Source organism: Mustela nivalis (genome assembly GCF_964662115.1).
Source record: "Mustela nivalis genome assembly, chromosome: 6".
Taxonomy (NCBI): Eukaryota; Metazoa; Chordata; class Mammalia; order Carnivora; family Mustelidae; genus Mustela; species Mustela nivalis.
Window position 1 is genome coordinate 140,795,261 of NC_139025.1, and position 20,343 is coordinate 140,815,603.

General features: G+C 38.6%; 1 protein-coding gene and 1 pseudogene across 2 annotated transcripts; both read right to left on the reverse strand.

Moving 5' to 3' along the window:
* Positions 1-679: 679 nt before the first annotated feature.
* Positions 680-2,931, reverse strand: LOC309866541 (UMP-CMP kinase 2, mitochondrial-like). The gene is given in 3 exon segments (XM_082734324.1): positions 680-1,664; positions 1,670-2,358; positions 2,361-2,931. Coding segments are annotated over 3 exon segments (1,326 nt in total). The 5' UTR covers positions 2,899-2,931; the 3' UTR covers positions 680-1,565.
* A 16,945-nt stretch (positions 2,932-19,876) lies between these two features.
* LOC309868191 (large ribosomal subunit protein eL39 pseudogene) lies at positions 19,877-20,087 on the reverse strand (annotated as a pseudogene). The gene has a single exon. The product of its transcript is annotated as a large ribosomal subunit protein eL39 pseudogene (transcript).
* Between the last annotated feature and the right edge of the window lie 256 nt (positions 20,088-20,343).

Consider the following 20,343-nt stretch of genomic DNA (forward strand, 5'->3'; position numbering starts at 1 on the left):
AAATCACAGCAACTTTATTCCTTTGCAAGGTGCAAAAAGAAAGCATAAAGTGTTTGTTTTCCCAGGCTGCCAACAGAGACTTTTCAAACTGTTAAAAGTAAGTAACACCAAGGACGTAGTTAGATATCCCATCTTTCATGATGCTATTCATTAGCTTTAAGAAACATTTTCAACTGAAACCAATTACATATTTATATATGTAAATATATTATGTAAAAATTACCTCTAATTCTCTTGAAAAACAGTATGATACAGTTATTAATACTAAACTTGATTACAATCTAAAATTCTATATGATAAACCTGATAAGGCCTTAAATGTAATTATTTGGGGGGAATGTTCAGTTCACAAACTTCACCTGTCTTAGAACTGGAAGGAATTTTAGGTCATCACCTGGTTCAGCAAACTCCTTAGGACAAATAAAGAATTATTATCACTTTTTAGATCAAGTTACATGGACTATTGATGTCAAGTGACCAGGCCACAGAGTTATTGAATTTCCTCTTTCCTCAGCTTTTCTTTTTCCCTAGGCAAACAGACCTCAAAGCTGATTTCATGCGTAAGCGTAAGACATTCAAGTGCAAGATAATTTACTAAGAAACCTCATTCCAGGATCCACTGTGCTTATTTAGTGAGATCAATTAAATCTGTGTAATGAAAATACACAACAAACATTGCATTTATTTGGCTTCAATTTTAATTAGTAAGCAGAGCCCTTACGCTGAGGAGAAACATGATGTAAATATCAATACAAATATATTGCTCGATTGGCTAAGTTTAAGGCATCCAACTCAGTCCAAAACACTCATTATATCCAAAACCATGTTTTCAGGGGGAAGGAAAGAAATATAAATAAAGAGAACATAATTCAAAGAAGCCTGGTGTGTTTGTACTTAGAGCCATCTTGGGTTGGCCGTCTCTCTATCTATCTTACAGATGCTAACCAAGAGGATGATCTCAGGGCCAGTAGGGCACAAGTCCCAGGTCTTCTTTGTAAGTGTCCCCTACCCAAAGATGGCTCTGTGGGAGTGTCCACAGACAGTCAGGACACATGGACCCTTTCTTCAGGGGCACTTGGCTCAAGGATCAGGCCAGAGTCCCCATTGATGGAGTGTGGCCATATGGGGAAAAAGGCAAGTCTTCTACATCAAGATCCCATCAGTGGCCCAGGTGTAGGCATGGGAGAGGCTGAAGGGGCTTCTGTTGATTTGGGAGATCATCCTGGTTGCCTCTGTGTCCCTCATGCTTTCTGGATAAGACAAAACTTGGAAGTATTTGGTAGGAATGTAGTTAATATATATATATTTTAAAAAGTTTGTTATACTTGAAAAAGCAACCACTGATCTCTGGCTGGAACATGACAGTCTCAGCCTTGATGGGTCCATTGGTCAGAAGGAAGGATAATGGTTTAAGTAAAACCAAAATGTCTGGTCTCCATTTTTCTAGGACACGCTCTGTTTATGCAACAGAAATCTGGGAAAAACAAGCAACCAGTCATGGGCCTAGATGCATCAAACAACACCAAATCTAGCAAAATGGGTAATTACATTTTGGAGTCATTACAATTAATTACAATTATTTTGGATTATTCTTAAAACCGTCTGGAGGACTTTTTCTCTTGAGGGGCTGGCATCAACCACATGGCAGCCGGGGTTCTCCATCCGCTATAGGACACTTCTACCTTTTGACGGAATATGCTGTTGGCCTCCAGCTCAGCTTCCTCTCTGGTCCTCTCCATGCCCCGGCCCTCGATCCGATGTATCCTCTCCTCGGGACTCACTGTGAGCAGCAGGACCAGGTCGGGCTTGAGCAGGTCTCTGGGCCACTGGTAGATGGGATGATGGGCCGGGGGCAGGTGCTGGAGCCCCCCGGTCACCTCGGTGGCTATGGCGTAGGTGGCCGTGCTGTGCCAGTACCTGTCTACAATCACAGGAGATCTGGCAGATTCTTTAGCTATCTCAGAAGCCACAATGTAATTGCCCAAAGAGTAAAAAGCTCTTCTAATGATAGTCGGTTCATCATCAAAGATTTTCCTCCACTGGCTGATGCAAGCAGGTGGCGACTTTAAGAGCACAGCCTTGAGTGAGTCTGAAACTGACTGGGTCACAGTGGTTTTGCCTGTGGCATTCAGGCCTTCGATGGCAATGACCGAGAACTTCCCTTTCTGGACCGGCTCCAGGCACTGGTCAACCAGGTCAAGCACGGCTCGGGCTTCAGGAATGAAGGGTATACACGCCTCCAAAACGGCGCGGGCAGCCTCCCGGTGCGGGAAGACCCCGGAGCTGGGCAGGTCGGGCACCACCGGGTGCAGGGCGGGCTCCGGGGCGGCCACGACGCGCTCGCAAGCTGCTCCCAGCCCGCGCCGTCCCGCAGCTCCCACAGGTGCTGCCACACCTGCTGCTGCGCGTCGCCCACGAACTCGCCCAGACGCGGGCCCTCCGGGGACTCGCCGAGCAGGGAGAAGAGCGCGCGCCGGGTGTCCGGGCTGTCGCCGGGGTCGTGGAGCAGGAAGCCGTGCTCCACGCCGCCCGCCCCGCCGCCGGGGCCGTAGCACAGCAGCCGGCGCAGCTGGCACCACCGGAGGGGGTCGCGGCGCAGCTGGTGCAGCAGGCGCTGGTGCAGCCGCGCCGCCCTCACCCGGGCGGCGCAGTCCCCGCCGGGCGCCAGCGGCTCGCACAGCGAGTAGCTGCTGCCGGGCGGGCCCAGCAGCGCGGCCACGCGGGGGTCGGGGAGCGCGTCGGGGGCGTCGCCGCCGACGGCCAAGTGAGCCAGCGCGCAGCCCGGCAGCTCCAGCGCCAAGCGGCGCGGCGGCGCCGTGGCCCGAGCGCAGGCCCTGCGACGCGGCCCCGGGAGGCGCCCGAGCGAAAGTGGGGAGCGCGGGCGGAGGGCCGAGGCCATGGGCTTGTCCGGTCCCGCCCCCGCCCCCGCCCCCGGGAAAACGAAAGCTAAGTGACCGGCGGGCGGGGCCCGGCGGGGCCGGGCCGGGGTGGGGCGCCCTCCGCGGCCTCCTCCGCCCGCTCCCGGGGCGCGCCCCGAACGGCGGCGCCGGCGGGGAGGGGGACGGGCGCAGGCGGGGCGCGCGGTCCCGGCGGCCACCCCGAGGGTGCGCTTGGCCGGGCGCCCTGTGAGGCCGCGGGGCGCGGGGCGGGTAGCCCCAAGCCCCGCGCGGAGACCTCCGCTGAGCTTTGCGTCTTTCTTTTGTTTTTGTTCAAGAAAGACAATACTATCTGACAGGACTTCTTTGATTACTGAATCAAACTAAGCCTAAACTTCTACTAAATACATAGTTTTGCCTATTAACCAGAGGATGTTGTCTTGAAGGGAGCTATAAACACAATCAAGGCAATTTATCTTCTGTGCATATCTAATACAGTATAATAAATTTTATAACACTGCTATATGCAGTGGAGATTAAATGAAAAGGAGAAATTCTCTTATTCTTTACCAGAATATGACTGCAATCATTTTCTTTCCATGCATTTTGGAAAGCTAGTCCTTCATTGAGAGGGATGTTATTCTGTGTGATGGGATGGTGGGAACCTGCATACATTCTATTCTGAATGACGAAAGTTGAAATTCTTCTCCACTATCTGCAATCTGTTTGGTTCTTCATACATGAGAGTTGTAAAAACACACCCCTCTCCAAGTCAGAACGCTTTGAGTTACAGGGTCCCTAGGCCATAGTAATGTTTAGGCAGTGTTGAAAAACTCTGGTCGGGTCCCCTAGGAAGGATGCTATGAGCCACCTGTGCAGCACTGTTCTGAATCTGGGAGAGTTGCACGACCATTAGCACGCTGAATGGCTGCCAACTTTGTTCTGCACACTTCAGAAAGGTAGACTTTCAAAAGAGTAAACGTTTTTCCATCCTTTAACATCTATTTAAAGTTTTCTTTGCTGTGCTAGTGATTTGGAGTCTGATAGAAAGCACTGGAGTTCTTTACCATGTTCTTGCCCGTATCTATTAATTCCTACCTCCTGCTCAAAAAGCAAGTGCAATTTAGGTGAATGAAGATGACTTGGGGAAATGTTTATCTCTGACCCATAGTTCTTCCAAGCAGTACAGACAACATCTTCTTGGGTCCACTAGATAAAGGAAAGCTGATGGTTTCTGGTATTAATTGTATGTGTCTGGTAATTGGTATTTATTTTTATACATGGTGGGCCACTTATAAAATGATGAACCCAGTGTTCAGACAGTAAGAGGAAAAATTAGGATCCTAACCTGGGATTCAGAAGGATTTATCTAGGCTCTGAAGCTACCCTCCACTCAAGGAAACTTTTCTTCAAATTCAGGGGCACTACAATTTATTAATTTGAATTTAACACTATGTTACAAGTGTTAAGTTCCTTTTTTGGATGGTGAACTTTGAACTTCCTCTTAAAGTACTGGTTTTGTAATGGAGATTTTGCCACTGATCTAACTCTGTGACTTTGGATTTGTTTAACTTTGACATAGCAGTAAGAACACTCTAGCAACCCCTTGTGCATTCAAATAGCCTTGCCTAAAAAGCTGAACCAACAAATCTTTAACAGTTACAAGAGTAATGTGTATTGAGAGGCAGTTACTGGATAAAAATTGGGTTCAAGATGATTTTCAATCGAGCTGATTCAAACAAAACCAGAGAAGTGTCATAAAAATATAATTTCGCACACAAGGAGCACATTCAGAGGCTGATGCTGCAATATTAATGGACACTCTCCCCCTCCTATTTCCATCAAAATTCTTAGCCATAGAGACTAAAATGAGAGATTGCTATTGTATTTTGAAGCCTGGATGAGGATTTTAGAAAATCCTTAGAAAAGACAACAGCTTCACGTAGTCAAAATATTAAACCTTGTCTCCTGTCATTGGGCTTCAGAATTATAAATGACTAAACGTCTAGGAAATCTAATGAAATATATATGAAAACACTCAGAAGAAAAATTTTTTGAAACAATCTTAATATCAGAGAAAGATCTCAGAGTTGTATATATTTAGCAAAAAAATAAAAAGTCAACCCTAGAAACTTTTCCATATATATTGGATTTATTATTATTTTTCCAAAGCAATTTGAAAAGCACTGAATTATGTTCCCTTTCAGCTTCCAAAAAAATAAAAACACCATAAATAATAAAAGCAGAAAAGTTGACTCTGAAATTCATTTTCGTATAGATTTAGAGGAAAACTGCTTTGATGTCTTTTCCATTCCCCTGCCAGTTTAAAAGAAAGAAAGAAAGAAAGAAAGAAAGAAAGAAAGAAAGAAAGAAAGAGGGGACGTCTATTAAGTTTAACATTAAAAAACCCAGTCTTCAAACCTCATTTATCTTTGATGAGCCCTGGGCAGAGTGCCATAATAACACTATGCACATTATAAGAATTCTATAATCGTTCAGTCTTTTCCCTTTCTTTTATAATCAGCTGAGTGTTGTTATTGGCCCTTCCTCTAACTGAGTTAGCGAGACTGGGCTGACATTTGATGCAGTGCAGGTTGCTGTACACAAAAGTTGAAAGGGGATTTCAGCAGTCTCCAGGAGGAAGTCCTCATTTCACTTTCAACACATACGAATTCAGGATGCTTTCTTCGGTATGTTAGGACCTAATGTTTTAATTAAGTGGGACTTCTCAGGGGTCTGGGGGTCCTACCGGTGCTAAGCAGAATCTGCCAATGCCCCTGGCATTGATGGGGAAACAGATCCCCCGGCCTTTTCTGAATGCTTGGTGTACGTGAATTGGTTAGACCCCACAGATGTAAGTCCTGGCTGAATCCTGGCTCTGCTTGCTTCCTCCAGGCATAGGAAAGCACATACAGGGAGGGTTTGAGTTAATAAGTTGGAGTGTATTCATGTTTCAAACCAAGTAGGACACTCAAAGCGAATGGAGCCGGCACATCCAAACTTGTGTTCTCTCTCTCTTTTATCACTCTTTCTAGCCATTAGAATGAGAATATTTTCATTAACTGAAAATTCTGGTTTTCAGGGAGCTAGTCAAAGTATTTCTGGTTCTGCATTTAAAAATATAAAATAAAAATGAAATAATCTATTTTCTGAGGAACAAAATGTCAGATATGTTTCGTGAAGTTAGAGTTGATCGAGTCTGAAGTCTAATTTTTTATTTAGCAATTGTGTTTACTGGAGGAGGTTCAGGTTAAGATAACATAGTTTTTTAACTTATTTTTAAAAAATGAACATATAATGTATTATTTGCCCCAGGGGTACAGGTCTGTGAATCGTCAGACTTACACTTCACAGCACTCACCATCACACATACCTCCCCAATGTCCATAACTCAACCATCCTCTACCCCCCACCCCGCTACCCCCAGTTTGTTTTCTAAGGTTAAGAGACTCATGGTTTGTCTCCCTCCTGATCGATTTTCTTTCATTGTTTCCTTCCCTATCCCGCAGGACCCCACATTGCCTCTCAAATTCCTCATATCAGGGAGATCATAGATAATTGCCTTTCTCTGATTGACTTATTTTGCCCAGCATAAGACCCTCTACTTCCATCCCTGTCATTGCAATGGCAAGATTTCATTTCTTTTGATGGCTGCATAGTATTTCATTGTGTGTGTGTGTGTGTGTGTGTGTGTGTGTGTGTGTGTGTGTGTACCACTTCTTCATCCATTCATTTATTGATGGCCACTTAGGTTCCATTCATAGTTTGGCTATTGTGGACATTGCTGCTATAAACATTCGGATGCATGTGCCCCTTCAGATCACTACATTTGCATCTTTAGGGTAAATACCCAGTAATGTGATTGCTGGGTCATTGGGTGTCTCTATTTTAAACTTTTTGAGGAACCTCCATGCTGTTTTCCAGAGTGGCTACACCAGCTTGCATCCCCACCAACAGTATAGGAGGGTTCCCCTTTCTCCGCATCCTCATCAGCATCTGTGGTTTCCAGACTTGTTAATTTTAGCCATTCTGATTGGTGTGAGGTGGTATCTCATTGTGGTTTTGATTCGTATTTCCCTGATGCCGAGTGATGTGGAGCACTTTTTCAAGTGTCTATTAGCCATCTGGATGTCTTTTTTGCAGAAATGTCTGTTCATGTCCTTTGCCCATTTCTTGATTGGATTCTTTGTTCTTTGGGTGCTGAGTTTGAGAAGTTTTTTTATAGATTTTGGATATTAGCCCTTTATCTGATGTGTCATTTGCAAATATCTTCTCCCATTCTATCAGTTGTCTTTTGTTTTTGTTGACTGTTTCCTTTGCTGTGCAAAAGCTTTTGATCTTGATGAAGTCCCAATAGTTCATTTTTGCCCTTGTTTCCCTTGTCTTTGGTGATGTTTCTAGAAAGGAGTGGCTGTGGCTGTGGTCGAAGAGGTTGCTGCCTGTTTTCTCCTCAAGGATTTTGATGGATTTCTTTCTCAGGTTGAGGTCCTTCATCCATTTTGAGTCTATTTTTGTGTGTGGTATAAGGAAATGGTCCAGTTTCATTGCTCTGCATGTGGCTGTCTAATTTTCCCAGCACCATTTGTTGAAGAGACTGTCTTTTTTCCATTGGACATTCTTTCCTGCTTTGTCAAAGATTAGTTGACCATAGAGGTGAGGGTCTATTTCTGGACTCTCTAGTCTGTTCCACTGATCTATATGTCTGTTTCTGTGCAGTACCACATTGTCTTGATGATGACAGCTTTGTAATAGAACTTGAAGTCTGGAATTGTGAGGTCACCAACTTTGGCTTTCTTTTTCAACATTCCTCTGGCTATTTGAGGTCTTTTCTGGTTCCACATTAAATTTTAGGATTACTGGTTCCATTTCTTTGAAAAAAAAATGGATGGCATTTTGATAGGGATTTCACTAAATGTGTTGATTGCTTTAGGTAGCATAGACATTTTCACAATATTTGTTCTTCCAATCCATGAGCATGGAACATTTTTCCATTTTATTGTGTTTTTCTCAATTTCTTTCATGAGTACTTTATAGTTTTCTGAGTATAGATTCTTTGCCTCTTTGGTTAGGTTTATTCCTAGGTATCTTATGGTTTGGGGTGCAGCTGTAAATGGGATCGACTCCTTAATTTCCCTTTCTTCTGTCTTGCTGTTGGTGTAAAGAAATGCAACTGATTTCTGTGTATTGACTTTATATCCTGACACTTTACTGAATTCCTACACAAGTTCTAGCAGATTTGGAGTGGAGTCTTTTGGGTTTTCCACATAAAGTATCATATCATCTGCAAAGCGTAAGAGTTTGACTTCTTCTTTGCCAATTTGGATGCCTTTAATTTCTTTTTGTTTGATTTGTGAGTCTAGGACTTCCAGTACTATGTCGAATAGCAGTGAAGACAATGGACAGCCCTGCCATGTTCCTGACCTTAGTGGAAAAGCTCTCTCAGTTTTTTTCCATTGAGAGTGATATTTGCTGTGGGTTTTTCATAGATGGCTTTGATGATATTGAGGTATGTGCTCTCTATCCCTACATTTTGAAGAGTTTTGATCAAGAAAGGATGCTGAACTTTATGAAATGCTTTTTTAGCATGTATTAAGAGTATCATATGGTTCTTGTTCTTTCTTTTATGAATGCATTGTATCACATTGATTGATTTGCAGATGTTGAACCAAACTTGCAGCCCTGGAATAAATCGCACTTGGTTGTTGTGAATAATCCTTTTAATGTACTGTTGGATCCTATTGGCTAGTATTATGGTGTGAATTTTCACATCTGTGTTCATGAGGGATATTGGTCTGTAATTCTCTTTTTTGATGGGGTCTTTGGCTGGTTTTGGGATCCAGGTAATGCTGGCCTCATAAAATGAGTGTGGAAGTTTTCCTTCCATTTCTATTTTTTGAAGCAGTTTCAGGAGAATAGGTATTAATTCTTCTTTAAATGATTGGTACCATTTCCCTGGAAAACCATCTGGCCCTGGGCTCTTGTTTGTTGGGAGATTTTTGATGACTGTTTCAATCTCCTTACTGGTTATGGGTCTGTTCAGGCTTTCTATTTCTTCCTGGTTCAGTTGTGGTAGTTTATATGTCTCCAGGAATGCATCTATTTCTTTTAGATTGTCAAATTTGCTGGCATTTGGTTGCTCCTAATATGTTCTTGTTATTGTTTGTATTTCTTTGGTGTTGGTTTTGATCTCTTCTCTTTTATTCATTTTTATTTATTTGCGCCTTTTATCTTTTCTTTTTCATAAGTCTGGCCATGGGTTTATCAATCTTATTAATTCTTTCAAAGAACAAGTTTCCAGTTTTGTGATTTGTTCTACTGTTTTTTGTTTGTTTCTATTTCATTGATTTCTGCTCTGACATTTATGATTTCTCTCCTCCTGCTGGATTTAGGCTTTCTTTGTTGTTCTTTCTCCAGCTCCTTTAGGTGTAGGGTTAGGTCATGGTATTTGAGACCTTTCTTATTTTTTGAGAAAGTTTTGTATCACGATATATTTTCTTTTCAGAACTGCCTTTGCTGTGTTCCACAGATTTTGAACAGTTGTGTTTTCATTATCATTTGTTTCCATGAATTTTTTTCAATTTTTCTTTAATTTCCTGTTTGACTCATTCATTCTTTCGTAGGATGCTCTTTAGCCTCCATGTATTTCGGTTCTTTCCAACTTTCCTCTTGTGATTGAATTCTAGCTTCAGAGCATTGTTGGTCTGAAAATATGCAGGGAATGATCTTAAACTTTTGGTACCAGTTGAGACCTGATTTAAGACTCATGATGTGATCTATTCTGGAGAATGTTCCATGTGCGTTACAGAAGAATATGCATTCTGTTGCTTTGGGATGGAATTTTGTGACTCTATCTATGATGTCCATCTGGTCCATTGTGTCATTTAAGGCCTTTATATCCTTGTTGATCTTTTGTTTGGATGATTTGTCCATTTCAGTGAGGGAGGTGTTAAAGTCTCCTACTATTATTCTATTATTGTTGATGTGTTTCTTTGATTTTGTTTTTAATTGGTTTGTATAGTTAGCTGCTCCCATGTTAGTGGCATAGATACTTAAAATTGTTAGATCTTCTTGTTGGAGAGACCCTTTGAGTATGATATAGTGTCCTTTCTTATGTCTTATTGTAGTCTTTGGCTTAAAATCTAATTTATCTGATATAAGGATTGCCACTTCAGTTTTCTTTTGATGTCCATTAGCATGGTAAATTGTTTTCCACCCCCTCATTAAATCTGGAGGTGTCTTTGGGACTAAAATGAGTTTCTTGTAGACAGCATATTGATTTTTTTTAATCCATTCTGATACCCTGCGTTTATTTGATTGGGGCATTTAGCCCATTTACATTTAGGGTAACTATTGAAAGATATGAATTTAGTACCATTATATTGCCTGTAAGGTGACTCTTACTGTATATTGTCTCTGTTCCTTTCTCATCTACTACTTTTAGGCTCTTTCTTTGCTTAGAGGACCCCTTTCAATATTTCCTGTAGTCCTGGTTTGTATGTTACAGACTTCTTGTCCTTAGCTGCTTTCAGGATTTTCTCTTTGTCACTAAGACAAAGTTTCACTTTGTCTTACTATTAGATGACAAGATGTGGACCTATTTTTATTGATTTTGAGGTGCGTTCTCTGTGCTTCCTGGATTTTAATGCTTGTTCCCTTTGCCATATTTGGGGAATTCTTTACCATAATTCACTCCAATATACCTTCTGCTCCCCTCTCTCTTCCTTCTTCTTCTGGAATCCCAATTATTCTAATATTGTTTCATCTTAAGGTATCACTTATCTCTCAAATTCTCCCCCTGTGGTCGAGTAATCATTTGTTTCTCTTCTTTTTAGCTTCTTTATTCTGCATTATTTGGTCTTCTATATCACTAATTCTCTCTTCTGCCTCATTTATTTTAGCAGTAAGAGCCTCCACTTTTAATTGCACCTCTTTAGTAACTTTTTTTAATTTCAGCTTGGTTAGATTTTAGTTTTTTTATATCTCAGAAAGGGCTTTTATTTCTCCAAACAGGGTTTCTCTAATATCTTCCATAGATCAAAATACACCCTAAATGTAGCACGGGGCTTTGTTCTAGTGTCCAGCCAGAGCAAATTCTCTCCATGGTCTTTTTCTTTCATTTTCCAACTAACTTATCTTATCAATTCCTTTTCAAGAAATGTTTTTTTTTAATTTTCAAATTTACAGTCATATTCCATCCCTTTACTGTGTTTACCTTATTTTTGTGTATATATAAAAGTTTTTCTTTCTTTCTTTCTTTGTGTATATATAAAAGTTTTTCTGCCTTTAAAGTTTTGGGAGGTAGTTTCTTTTAAGAGACCAAAATATACCCCAAATCAGGTGGGTGGCTCTGTTCTATTCACTAGTCTAATATATATATATATAGAGAGAGAGAGAGAGCAATGTTCCTCAGTGGAACAGACTTCTGAAAGATTGGATTTTGTGCTCCGTTGCCTCCACTGCTTGCCAGGAGCTGGACCCTCCCCCCACGTTCTATCTTCCCCTTGTTTCGGATTCACTTCTCCACATGTTCTACCTTTCAGAAAGTGGTTGATTTTCTATTTCTAGAATTGCTGCTCTTCTCTTCGATCTCCTTTTGGGTTTGTCAGTGTTTGGAATGTTTTCCTAACTAACTGAACTCCTTCGACCTGAGGTCATCTCGGTCTGTTACTCCTCCACTATCTTGACTGTCCTCCCTCTAATAGGTTTTTATCTCTATTTAGCTTTTTTGAGGTTTTTAGAAAAAAATTATGAACTTGTAAATCTGGCTTATAGACTTGCTGATAATACTAGGGAAAAAATTGGAAGATGAGAATTGCAAAATACGTGTTCTACTGGGAAAGGAAGACGGTCTCCCAGGATGGGCTACTTAGCTGGTCAGGTTCTGGTCAGTCTCGCTGAGATTGAATTTTGCAAATGGTCTCCAGTTGTTTGTTCTTTCACCATATACAGTGGCCAGAAGTCACTTCTCAGTACAAATCTCATATTACCCATGACTATTTATGCCATTTCTTGCCCAATTATATCATGCCTATAGTATTGACTATGCAGACTCATTTTCAATTCATGAGGACAGTGTGATGTATTAGCGCTACTGGAACTTAGAGCTTAGCTCTATATGGAACTATTCCAGTGTATTTTGGGGTTTTTTTGTTTGTTTGTTTGTTTGTTTGTTTCCTGGACCTTAGGATTCCATTGGTTTTCCATTCTCTCTTTACATCAGTTTTATCTGGTATATTGGCACATTCTTTGAGGTTTTACTTTGAAAAAAGTTCTGCTGAGTTTTTTATATTTTAATTTACAGATGCTAAATAAAGTTCTAGAATAGGGAAATGACTTCACCAAGGGCACACACTAGTTTCTGTTCATTTTTCATCCTAGCTTTTTTTAAATAATTTATTTTATTTTATTATAAACATATAATATATTTTTATCCCCAGGGGTACAGGTCTGTGAATTGCCAGGTTTACACACTTCACAGCACTCACCATAACACATACCCTCCCCAATGTCCATAACCCCACCCCCCTTCTCCCAACCCCCCTCCCCCCAGCAACCCTTAGTTTGTTTTGTGAGATTAAGAGTCACTTATGGTTTGTCTCATTCTAGCTCTTGATTCTTCTTTTCAATTAGTATATTTAGCTTTCAAGTTAAATTCCTTTAATTTGAAGAACCACCAATCACTTTTAGTTCCATGATGACTGGTAAAGTCACACAGATCATTGCCATCTTTCATTGTATATCTATGGGAAAGGTGCCACGTCGAGATATATGAAATATCTACTTTGTTACATTTCATGTACACAGACTTGCCCTTTACACATGCTTCAGAGCGCTGCTTCCGTCCCGAATTTCCTTGTAAAACTGCCTCTGAGAAATCTGTTGCATGACTTTTCAGGCTTTCTGCCAGTAAATCTGACCTAGATTGCCCAATCTCAGCCTGCTGTATTTCTTGCAATGGACAGAAACATCAGCATGTGAGTTGCACTACAAGTTAAGAGGGTTGTGAAAACTTTGACAATTTCCTAAATTGAAGCCAAGATGATCTAATTATTTGCCATAACATGTGTGTTGTGTGACTTATGCTATCAAAATGTCTATTGTAATTCTCTCTGCATGGTTCTGGGGATTACTAATATTGTTAGCACTTACTTATGAAAGTGATTGATCTTGGTATTCTTCTCTGGACACATTTTTCCACTCTAGGTCTTTTATAGTTAATGGGTTTCTAAAAGATAAGTTAATTAGTCTAAAACAATCTAGCGTAAGAAAGATGCTGTCTTTCATGAAAAGAACTCTAGAAAAGAACCCTAGCCAAAATATATTGGCTCAAGAGTGGGATCTACCATTTAATAAAACTCATTTGGGGCAAATTGTTTCTATGTTTCTGATTTTTAGTTTCTTTAATTTTTGAAAGGAAATAATAGTCCTCGTCCTTTCTCAGGTGACTTTGTGAAAACAAAATAATATGTGTGATTTTTTTATATAATTGGAATGTGGTCACCATATATATTTAGGATTCAATGTCAATTAGTCTCCTAAACAATAACACTAGGACATGACAATCAAAGATGGACAAGACAAGACCAAGCATGGATATAAGAAAGGTTGGTATAAAAAAATATGGTTAATATAAGTTTAATTAATACTATATAATACCAAGAAGGTATTAGTCCCAGTGGATTCTGCAATAGATACAGCTGATACATTGGATTTAGTTCTTGGCATCATGTTTTTAAGACAGGCATTTTCAAATTACCATATGCCCAAAGGAAAACACCCATATGGTAAGGTTCTATAAAAATGGAACTTGCATAAAGACTGGCAAAAGAAACTAGAGCATAGATTTCTCAGAAAAGAAAAGATTTGGAGACATAGTATAGTTGTGTTCAAACATTGATGAGCTCTCAAGCAGAAAGGCTTTAGACCTAATCTCAGAATTTAATTGAGACCAAACTATGATAGTAGTTTCTCAGGAAATATTAGGGGACTTTAACTATTATCTTTTATCATCCCTTTGACTAATAGGGTATAGTAATTTGATCTGTGTGCAGGGTAGGTGTCCTCTTCCTTCTTTTTTATATAAAATTTATTGCCTGGTTGAAAATGAAAATTTTCCTGGAAATAATTGATTTCAGCAGAAACATGCTCTTCTTGCTTAACATTCTTCATGATATTTTTATATACATTTACATACAAACAAAAGAATATTTGAGATTGGTTATTGCGGAAGGAAGTTAAAGGTAATGAGAAGGGAGAGGCTTTTGGTTTGTGATAATAAAGTGCTATTTCTTAATCTGGGTGGTAGTTACATGGATGCGACCAATTTGTGATAAATGTGATAAATGACCTATATACTTAATGATTTATGCATATTTCTGTACATATATTATAATTCAAAAATATATTTGATTTTAAGAAGAATATAAGTAATATATATTTAGGATATAAAGCATACAAAAAAACCTTTAGGGATTTCTTTAAATACTTAGAAGTACCAGGAAGCATTATCCAAATAAAGAACTTAAAAATGATCAATACCATTGAATTTATTATCTATATGCTTCCACTTTTATCCATTTCTATCTCCTCATCTTAGAGGTAACTGATATATTGATTTGCATTTTTTATTTATTTTCCTTTTCTTGAAAAAAAAAAAAAGTTGCATCCCAAACCTATGTAACCCTAAACAGGATTTGTTTTCTTTTGCTTGTTTTAGAGCTTTACCAAAAATGCTTATACACTGTGTGTAGTCTTCTGTGATTTGTTTTTCCCATGTTGTTACATGGATTTTTCTTTCTATCAATTTAATGGAAAAACACCCTTATTGGCTAAATGCGTTGTAGTATCTTCTCCTGTTTTGTGGCTTATTGTTTTACTCTTTGAATGATGTCATTTGATGAATGGGGGTTTTGAAATTATAATGTGGTTATATTTATTATCTTTTCTTTTCCAGTTAATAGTTTTGGTGTCTTATTTAGGACATCATTCCTTATTCTAAAGTCATATAGATAGTCTTCTATATTATCTTTTGAGTTTTGAAAGAGGTGTGCATTCACATGTAAATCTTAATCTCTCTGGAATTGAAGTAGGAGTATAATAGACATGTTTTCCATATGGGCAATTAATTATATGAGCACCATTCATTAAACAGTTCCTCATTTTCTCACAGCTTTGCAATGCAACCTCTGTCATATAACAAATTTACATACATAGGCATGTTTCCAGGCTCTCTGTTGGATATTTGTCTATCCCTATGCCAATATCATACTGTACTGTTACTGTAAATTCCTAATGTCTTGATAATTTGTAGGGCGAGGCTCTTCCACTTTTTCTTCTTCTTTAGAACTCCATATGCATTTTAGTATTAATTTATTGATCTCCTTATAAGATCCAGCCATGCCTATGATTTTAAAATTATTAAATCTTTGGCTCAATGTGGGCAGGTTTGACCTCTTTATATTGAGTAGTCTTAACCATTAAGATTAGATGACTCTCTTTTACTTAGGTCTCTTTACTGTTGTTCTATAGAGTTTTATAATTTTCTCCATATAGGTCTTTGCCTTTTTTACATTTTTAAAGACTTGTTTGTAGGTACCTTACATATTTTGTTGCTATTGTAAATTTTTTGAATTGCATTTTTGTACTGTTTGTTTTTCTGGCACAGACATGAAATTGAATATTTATTTGTATTTTCTCTAGCTCCCTTTAAACTTTTATTAATTTTAATAATTTATAAGCAAATTATCTTGTGTTTTCTATGTAAAAAGTCATACCTTTGTGAGTAATGACCATTTATTTTTTCCTTTTCAATCTTTGTGACATTTTTTTCTTATTCCTTACTGTGTATCGGGATCTGCAGTAAAACTTTAAATAGCATTGGTATAGATTGTTACTGATTTTAATTTAAATACTTGGAGGGCCTTCTTTTATAAATGTGGTTTCATAAGACACCATCTCTCTTTGGAAATTGCTCAAAATTAACAGCAATTTTTTTAAATGGAAAAAAAAGACCCACATTCTCTATCTTCATTAAAATTAGGGGACCCATATAATTCATAAACATGAAAATACACATAAAATCTTCTCAAAATTACTGAGCAAAGAGGACCAAAGACATTCTAGAAGGCAAGAAATAGATATCTAAATAATGCATAGCTGCAGTATCTGAAAAATAAAGTCAAAACAAAGGAACAGAAATTAAGTTCAAGATATTATTCAAAAAAGCTTTCTTGAGGTTTAAAAAACAAAATGAAACAACACTGGAATCTGTACATTGCAAAGGCACATTTTATGGGGAAAAAAAACCCTGACCAGAAAACTCAATATTAGGACATGGCTAAGTAAATTACTTGGACTCTAAAGATAAGGAAGGAATCTTTTGGGTAGTGGTATAAAAAGAACAAGAGACTTGTAAGGGGGAAAAGAATCTAGCCATCCATAGATTTCTCCACAGCAACAGACAGAGGGGAAGAGCTACAAAATACTCAGGGGAAGAAATCGTGAGCCAAGGATTTTTTTTTATTCAACCAAGATGTTCTTCAAGTATAAAGACCTCAGATAAACAAGTTTGAATATGTAAAAAACCAAGGAATATTTTCCCATGAGCCTTTCTTGAGAACAACCACTGGAAAATTAATTTAAACCAAGAGATGAGCTGGGGAAATTGTGGAAAAAGAATTCATGACATTATTTTGTTGAGTATTGAACATATGTAACTATAAAACCAGGACTCAAACAAATGTGGGGCTTATGGTGACAGAACAGAATGTGAAAGTTATATGCCTATATATGTAGAAATGAGACAGCTAACTAAAATTGGAAAGGAGGAGGAAACAACATGAAAGATAAGATCACTGATTACAAAGGTACTCTGTTAGGGGCACCTGGGTGGCTCAGTGGGTTAAAGCCTCTGCCTTCAGCTCAGGTTGTGATCCCAGGGTCCTGGGATGGAGCCCCACATGGGGCTCTCTGCTCCGCAGGGAGCCTGCTTCCTCTTCTCTCTCTGCCTGCCTCTCTGCCTACCTGTGACCTCTGTCTGTTAAATAAATAAAATCTTCAAAACAAAACAAAAAACAAAGGTACTCTGTTAGATAGGAGTTAAATCCTTCAGAGCTGAAAAACCAGTAATGTAATTATAGATGTATTTAAAAATATAAACATAAATATTGTTACAGTTAATATTATCAACTTAAATTAGGAAGTAGAGAAGAAGAAATAAAATGGAACACTATTTTATCATTATTCAAAGTAGGGATAATTATGTCAAAAGACATAGATAAGTAATGACATGATATAAAGTCATAATTATGAGACAATGATTAAAACAAAAGGGCAAACCTCCTTCACTACCAGAAGAACTACACATAAAAAATAAGAAAGGAGACCAGGATATTAAGTGTCTTTAAAAATCTATAAAAGATCAACAACATTAAATTATATAATAGAAATAAGACCAGAACTATCAATAAATATAAATGAACGTAACTCACATAGTTTCAGAAAAATGTTTCAAGAAAGCAGAATACTTTATACAAATATATATAAACACACACTCTCTACACATTAAAGATTCTGGTCACCAATTCCAACATGTGTGTTTGTATAGGGGTGTGTGTGTGTGTGTGTGGACTTTCCCCACACGTACAAGCAATTTTCCAATGCCAGCTGAGTGTCATACAATTTAAATCATTTTCAACACTATCTACTCAAAGATAGCATTAGATTCCAAAGGTTAAGGGATCATCCTACAAGGCTGCCCCATCCACCCCTGCCAGATGCTAATTGCAAGTCCAGGTTGCCACCTGTGTTTCTGACCAATTAGCTACAGATTGAAGGTTTTAAAGACCCCCACCTTGGGTTTGATTACTTTGCCGGAGCAACTCACAAAACAAAGCGAAACATTTTGCTTACTAGATCACTGGTTTATTATAAAAGGATATAACCCAGGAATAGGCAGATGAAAGAGTTGCAAAGGCAAGATATGGAAAAAGGATTCAGAGTTTCTATGCCCTCTCCAGGTGTGCCACTCTTCCAAGATCTCCATGTGTTTACCAACCTGGAAGCTCTCTAAATGCTCCCCTTCTGGTTTTTTACTGAGGCTTCATTACATAGGCATGATTGATTAAGTCATTGGCCATTGTTGAATAAACTCAATCTCCAACCCCTCTATCCTCCCCAGAGATGGTGGGGGGGGGGCAGTGGTACTGAAAGTTCCAACCCTCTGATCACAAGAATGATTTTCCTGGCAACCAACTCCCCATCCTTAAATTACCTAAGGGCTTTCCAAGTCACCTCATTAACAAAACAAAAGACACCTTTATTGCTCTTATCACAGGAATTTCTAGGCGTTTTAAGAGCTTTGAGTCGGAAACCATGGACAAAGACCAAATATATATTTTTTTATAAATCAAAGTATCATAGTATACATGATAAATAACTAAAAGAAGTAATTTAGAAGGACTGAAAATAAAAATAAAGCAAATTATACAAGACAAAAGCAAAGCTGGAGTCATAAGATATTAGTCAAGGCAGAATTTTGGCCAAAAAGCATTAACTGTGACAAAGAACACTCTATAATGTTAAAAAGAGTCATTCACAATAAAAATATAATAGTGTCAAATATCTATGAGCCAAATGTCTCAACTTCATAAAACAAAAACTATAAGATAGAGAAATAAACATGTAATAGATGGCTAAACTTACCTCTTAGCCCATGCTAGTGGTTAAAAAAGAAAAAGATACAAATGAATGAAATAATAATTTTATAAGAAAGTATAATTTACAAAAAGTAACCAGTAAAGAGATATAAAAAATTAGATTAATTTTCATGGAGGAAATAGTGAATGTTGTCAGTTTATTACCTTGTGTAGCTTTTCTTTCTACCATACCTTTGAAGAATAGATTATGAATGCTATTTCAACAGCTCCAAAGAATACAATATATGTGCAATTGCATTTTAAAAGTTAGTCAGAGGTTCACCTGGGTGGCTCAGTTGTTTAAGCTCCAGATTCAGGTCATGATCTCAGGATCCTGGGATCTAGACCCACGTCAGGCTCTGAGCTCAGCACAGAGTCTGTCTGTCATTCTCCCTGCCCCTTTGCTTCCCCCAGCCTCGCTCCTGCATGCACACATGCTCTCTCTCAAATAAATAAATAAAATCTTTAAAGAAATTAAAAAATAAAAGTTATTTAGATGTCATTTAGTTCACTAATATATCTGTGGGATGTCAAGATGATCAAGGTCTTTGAAGACTAGCTTACCAAGAGCAAGAGAGTCGATATAACCCCCAAATGAAGATATGTTGCTGACCCTTCCTGGTAAAAGAAAATTGCTCTAGTTCTTTATATTCCAATTCTTTATAATTGGTATAGAGGAAATAGCACAGTTAATTTCTGAATTGATTTGCTTCACATCTAGACCATATCTGAAGATCCTACATATAGATCATCAGATGCACTTAGAACCAGCACATAATCAAATCTACCATAATCTATAGTTATTCTTCAACATCCACCTGTCCCTTGTACATATGTGAATACTGGGAGTTGGTAGATATCATCACTGTAATATTTCTTTTATTTAAAGATTTTATTTATTTATTTATTTATTTATTTGTCAGAGAGAGAGGGAGAGTGCGCATGAGCACTGGCAGGTGGAGGCAGAGGGAGAAGCGGGCTCCCCGCCGAGCAAGGAGTCCAATGTGAGACTCGACCCCAGGATGCTGGGATCGTGACCCGAGCTGAAGGCAGCTGCTTAATCAACTGAGCCACCCAGGCGTCCTTCACTGTAATATTTTTCAAGGTTTTTTATTTTGTTCGTTTTGTTTGTTTGTTTTTTTAGGACTAAAAGTTCTCAAATTTAATACCAAACCAACCTATTGGTGCAAAGGCATAGTAGCAGAAAAATCATTTCCCTGATAAAACATGTCTGTTGGCCAGGTAGGAAGGATATTTACAGAGTGATAGGATAGAACACATGATCTTCACACAGTTTAATTAAATACGTGATGCCAGTTAGGTATGTCATTTCATGACATGTGATGCCTTATAGGCCCTGCTTTGTTCTTCTCCAGTGCCTCCTCTTGGAGTTGTACCTGATTTTACTACCAGTTTTCATCCAAATCCACTGGGGAATGGGATGATTCTGCTTTTGTTTCTTGGCCAGGAATCACTTGATTCTGAAAGTCTTGTGAGAAGACATGGCCAGAAACAGTCAGCCACACACAGCAGGACGGAGGAAAAAAAGAAAAAAAAGTTTTTAAGGTTTCAATGATAACAATAATTTTGTCAATTTCCATGAAAATAAGGTATTGCTTTTGTTTTAATATTCTGGGGTGTCTCGCTCCAGGGGTCAGGGAGTCAATGTGAAAACTCTACTGATCTATTTCAGTTATATATTCTAGAGCTGAAGAAATAACTATGAGTATCTGAACACATTATAAGGAGGAAAATCTAGGTCCAAATTCTGTA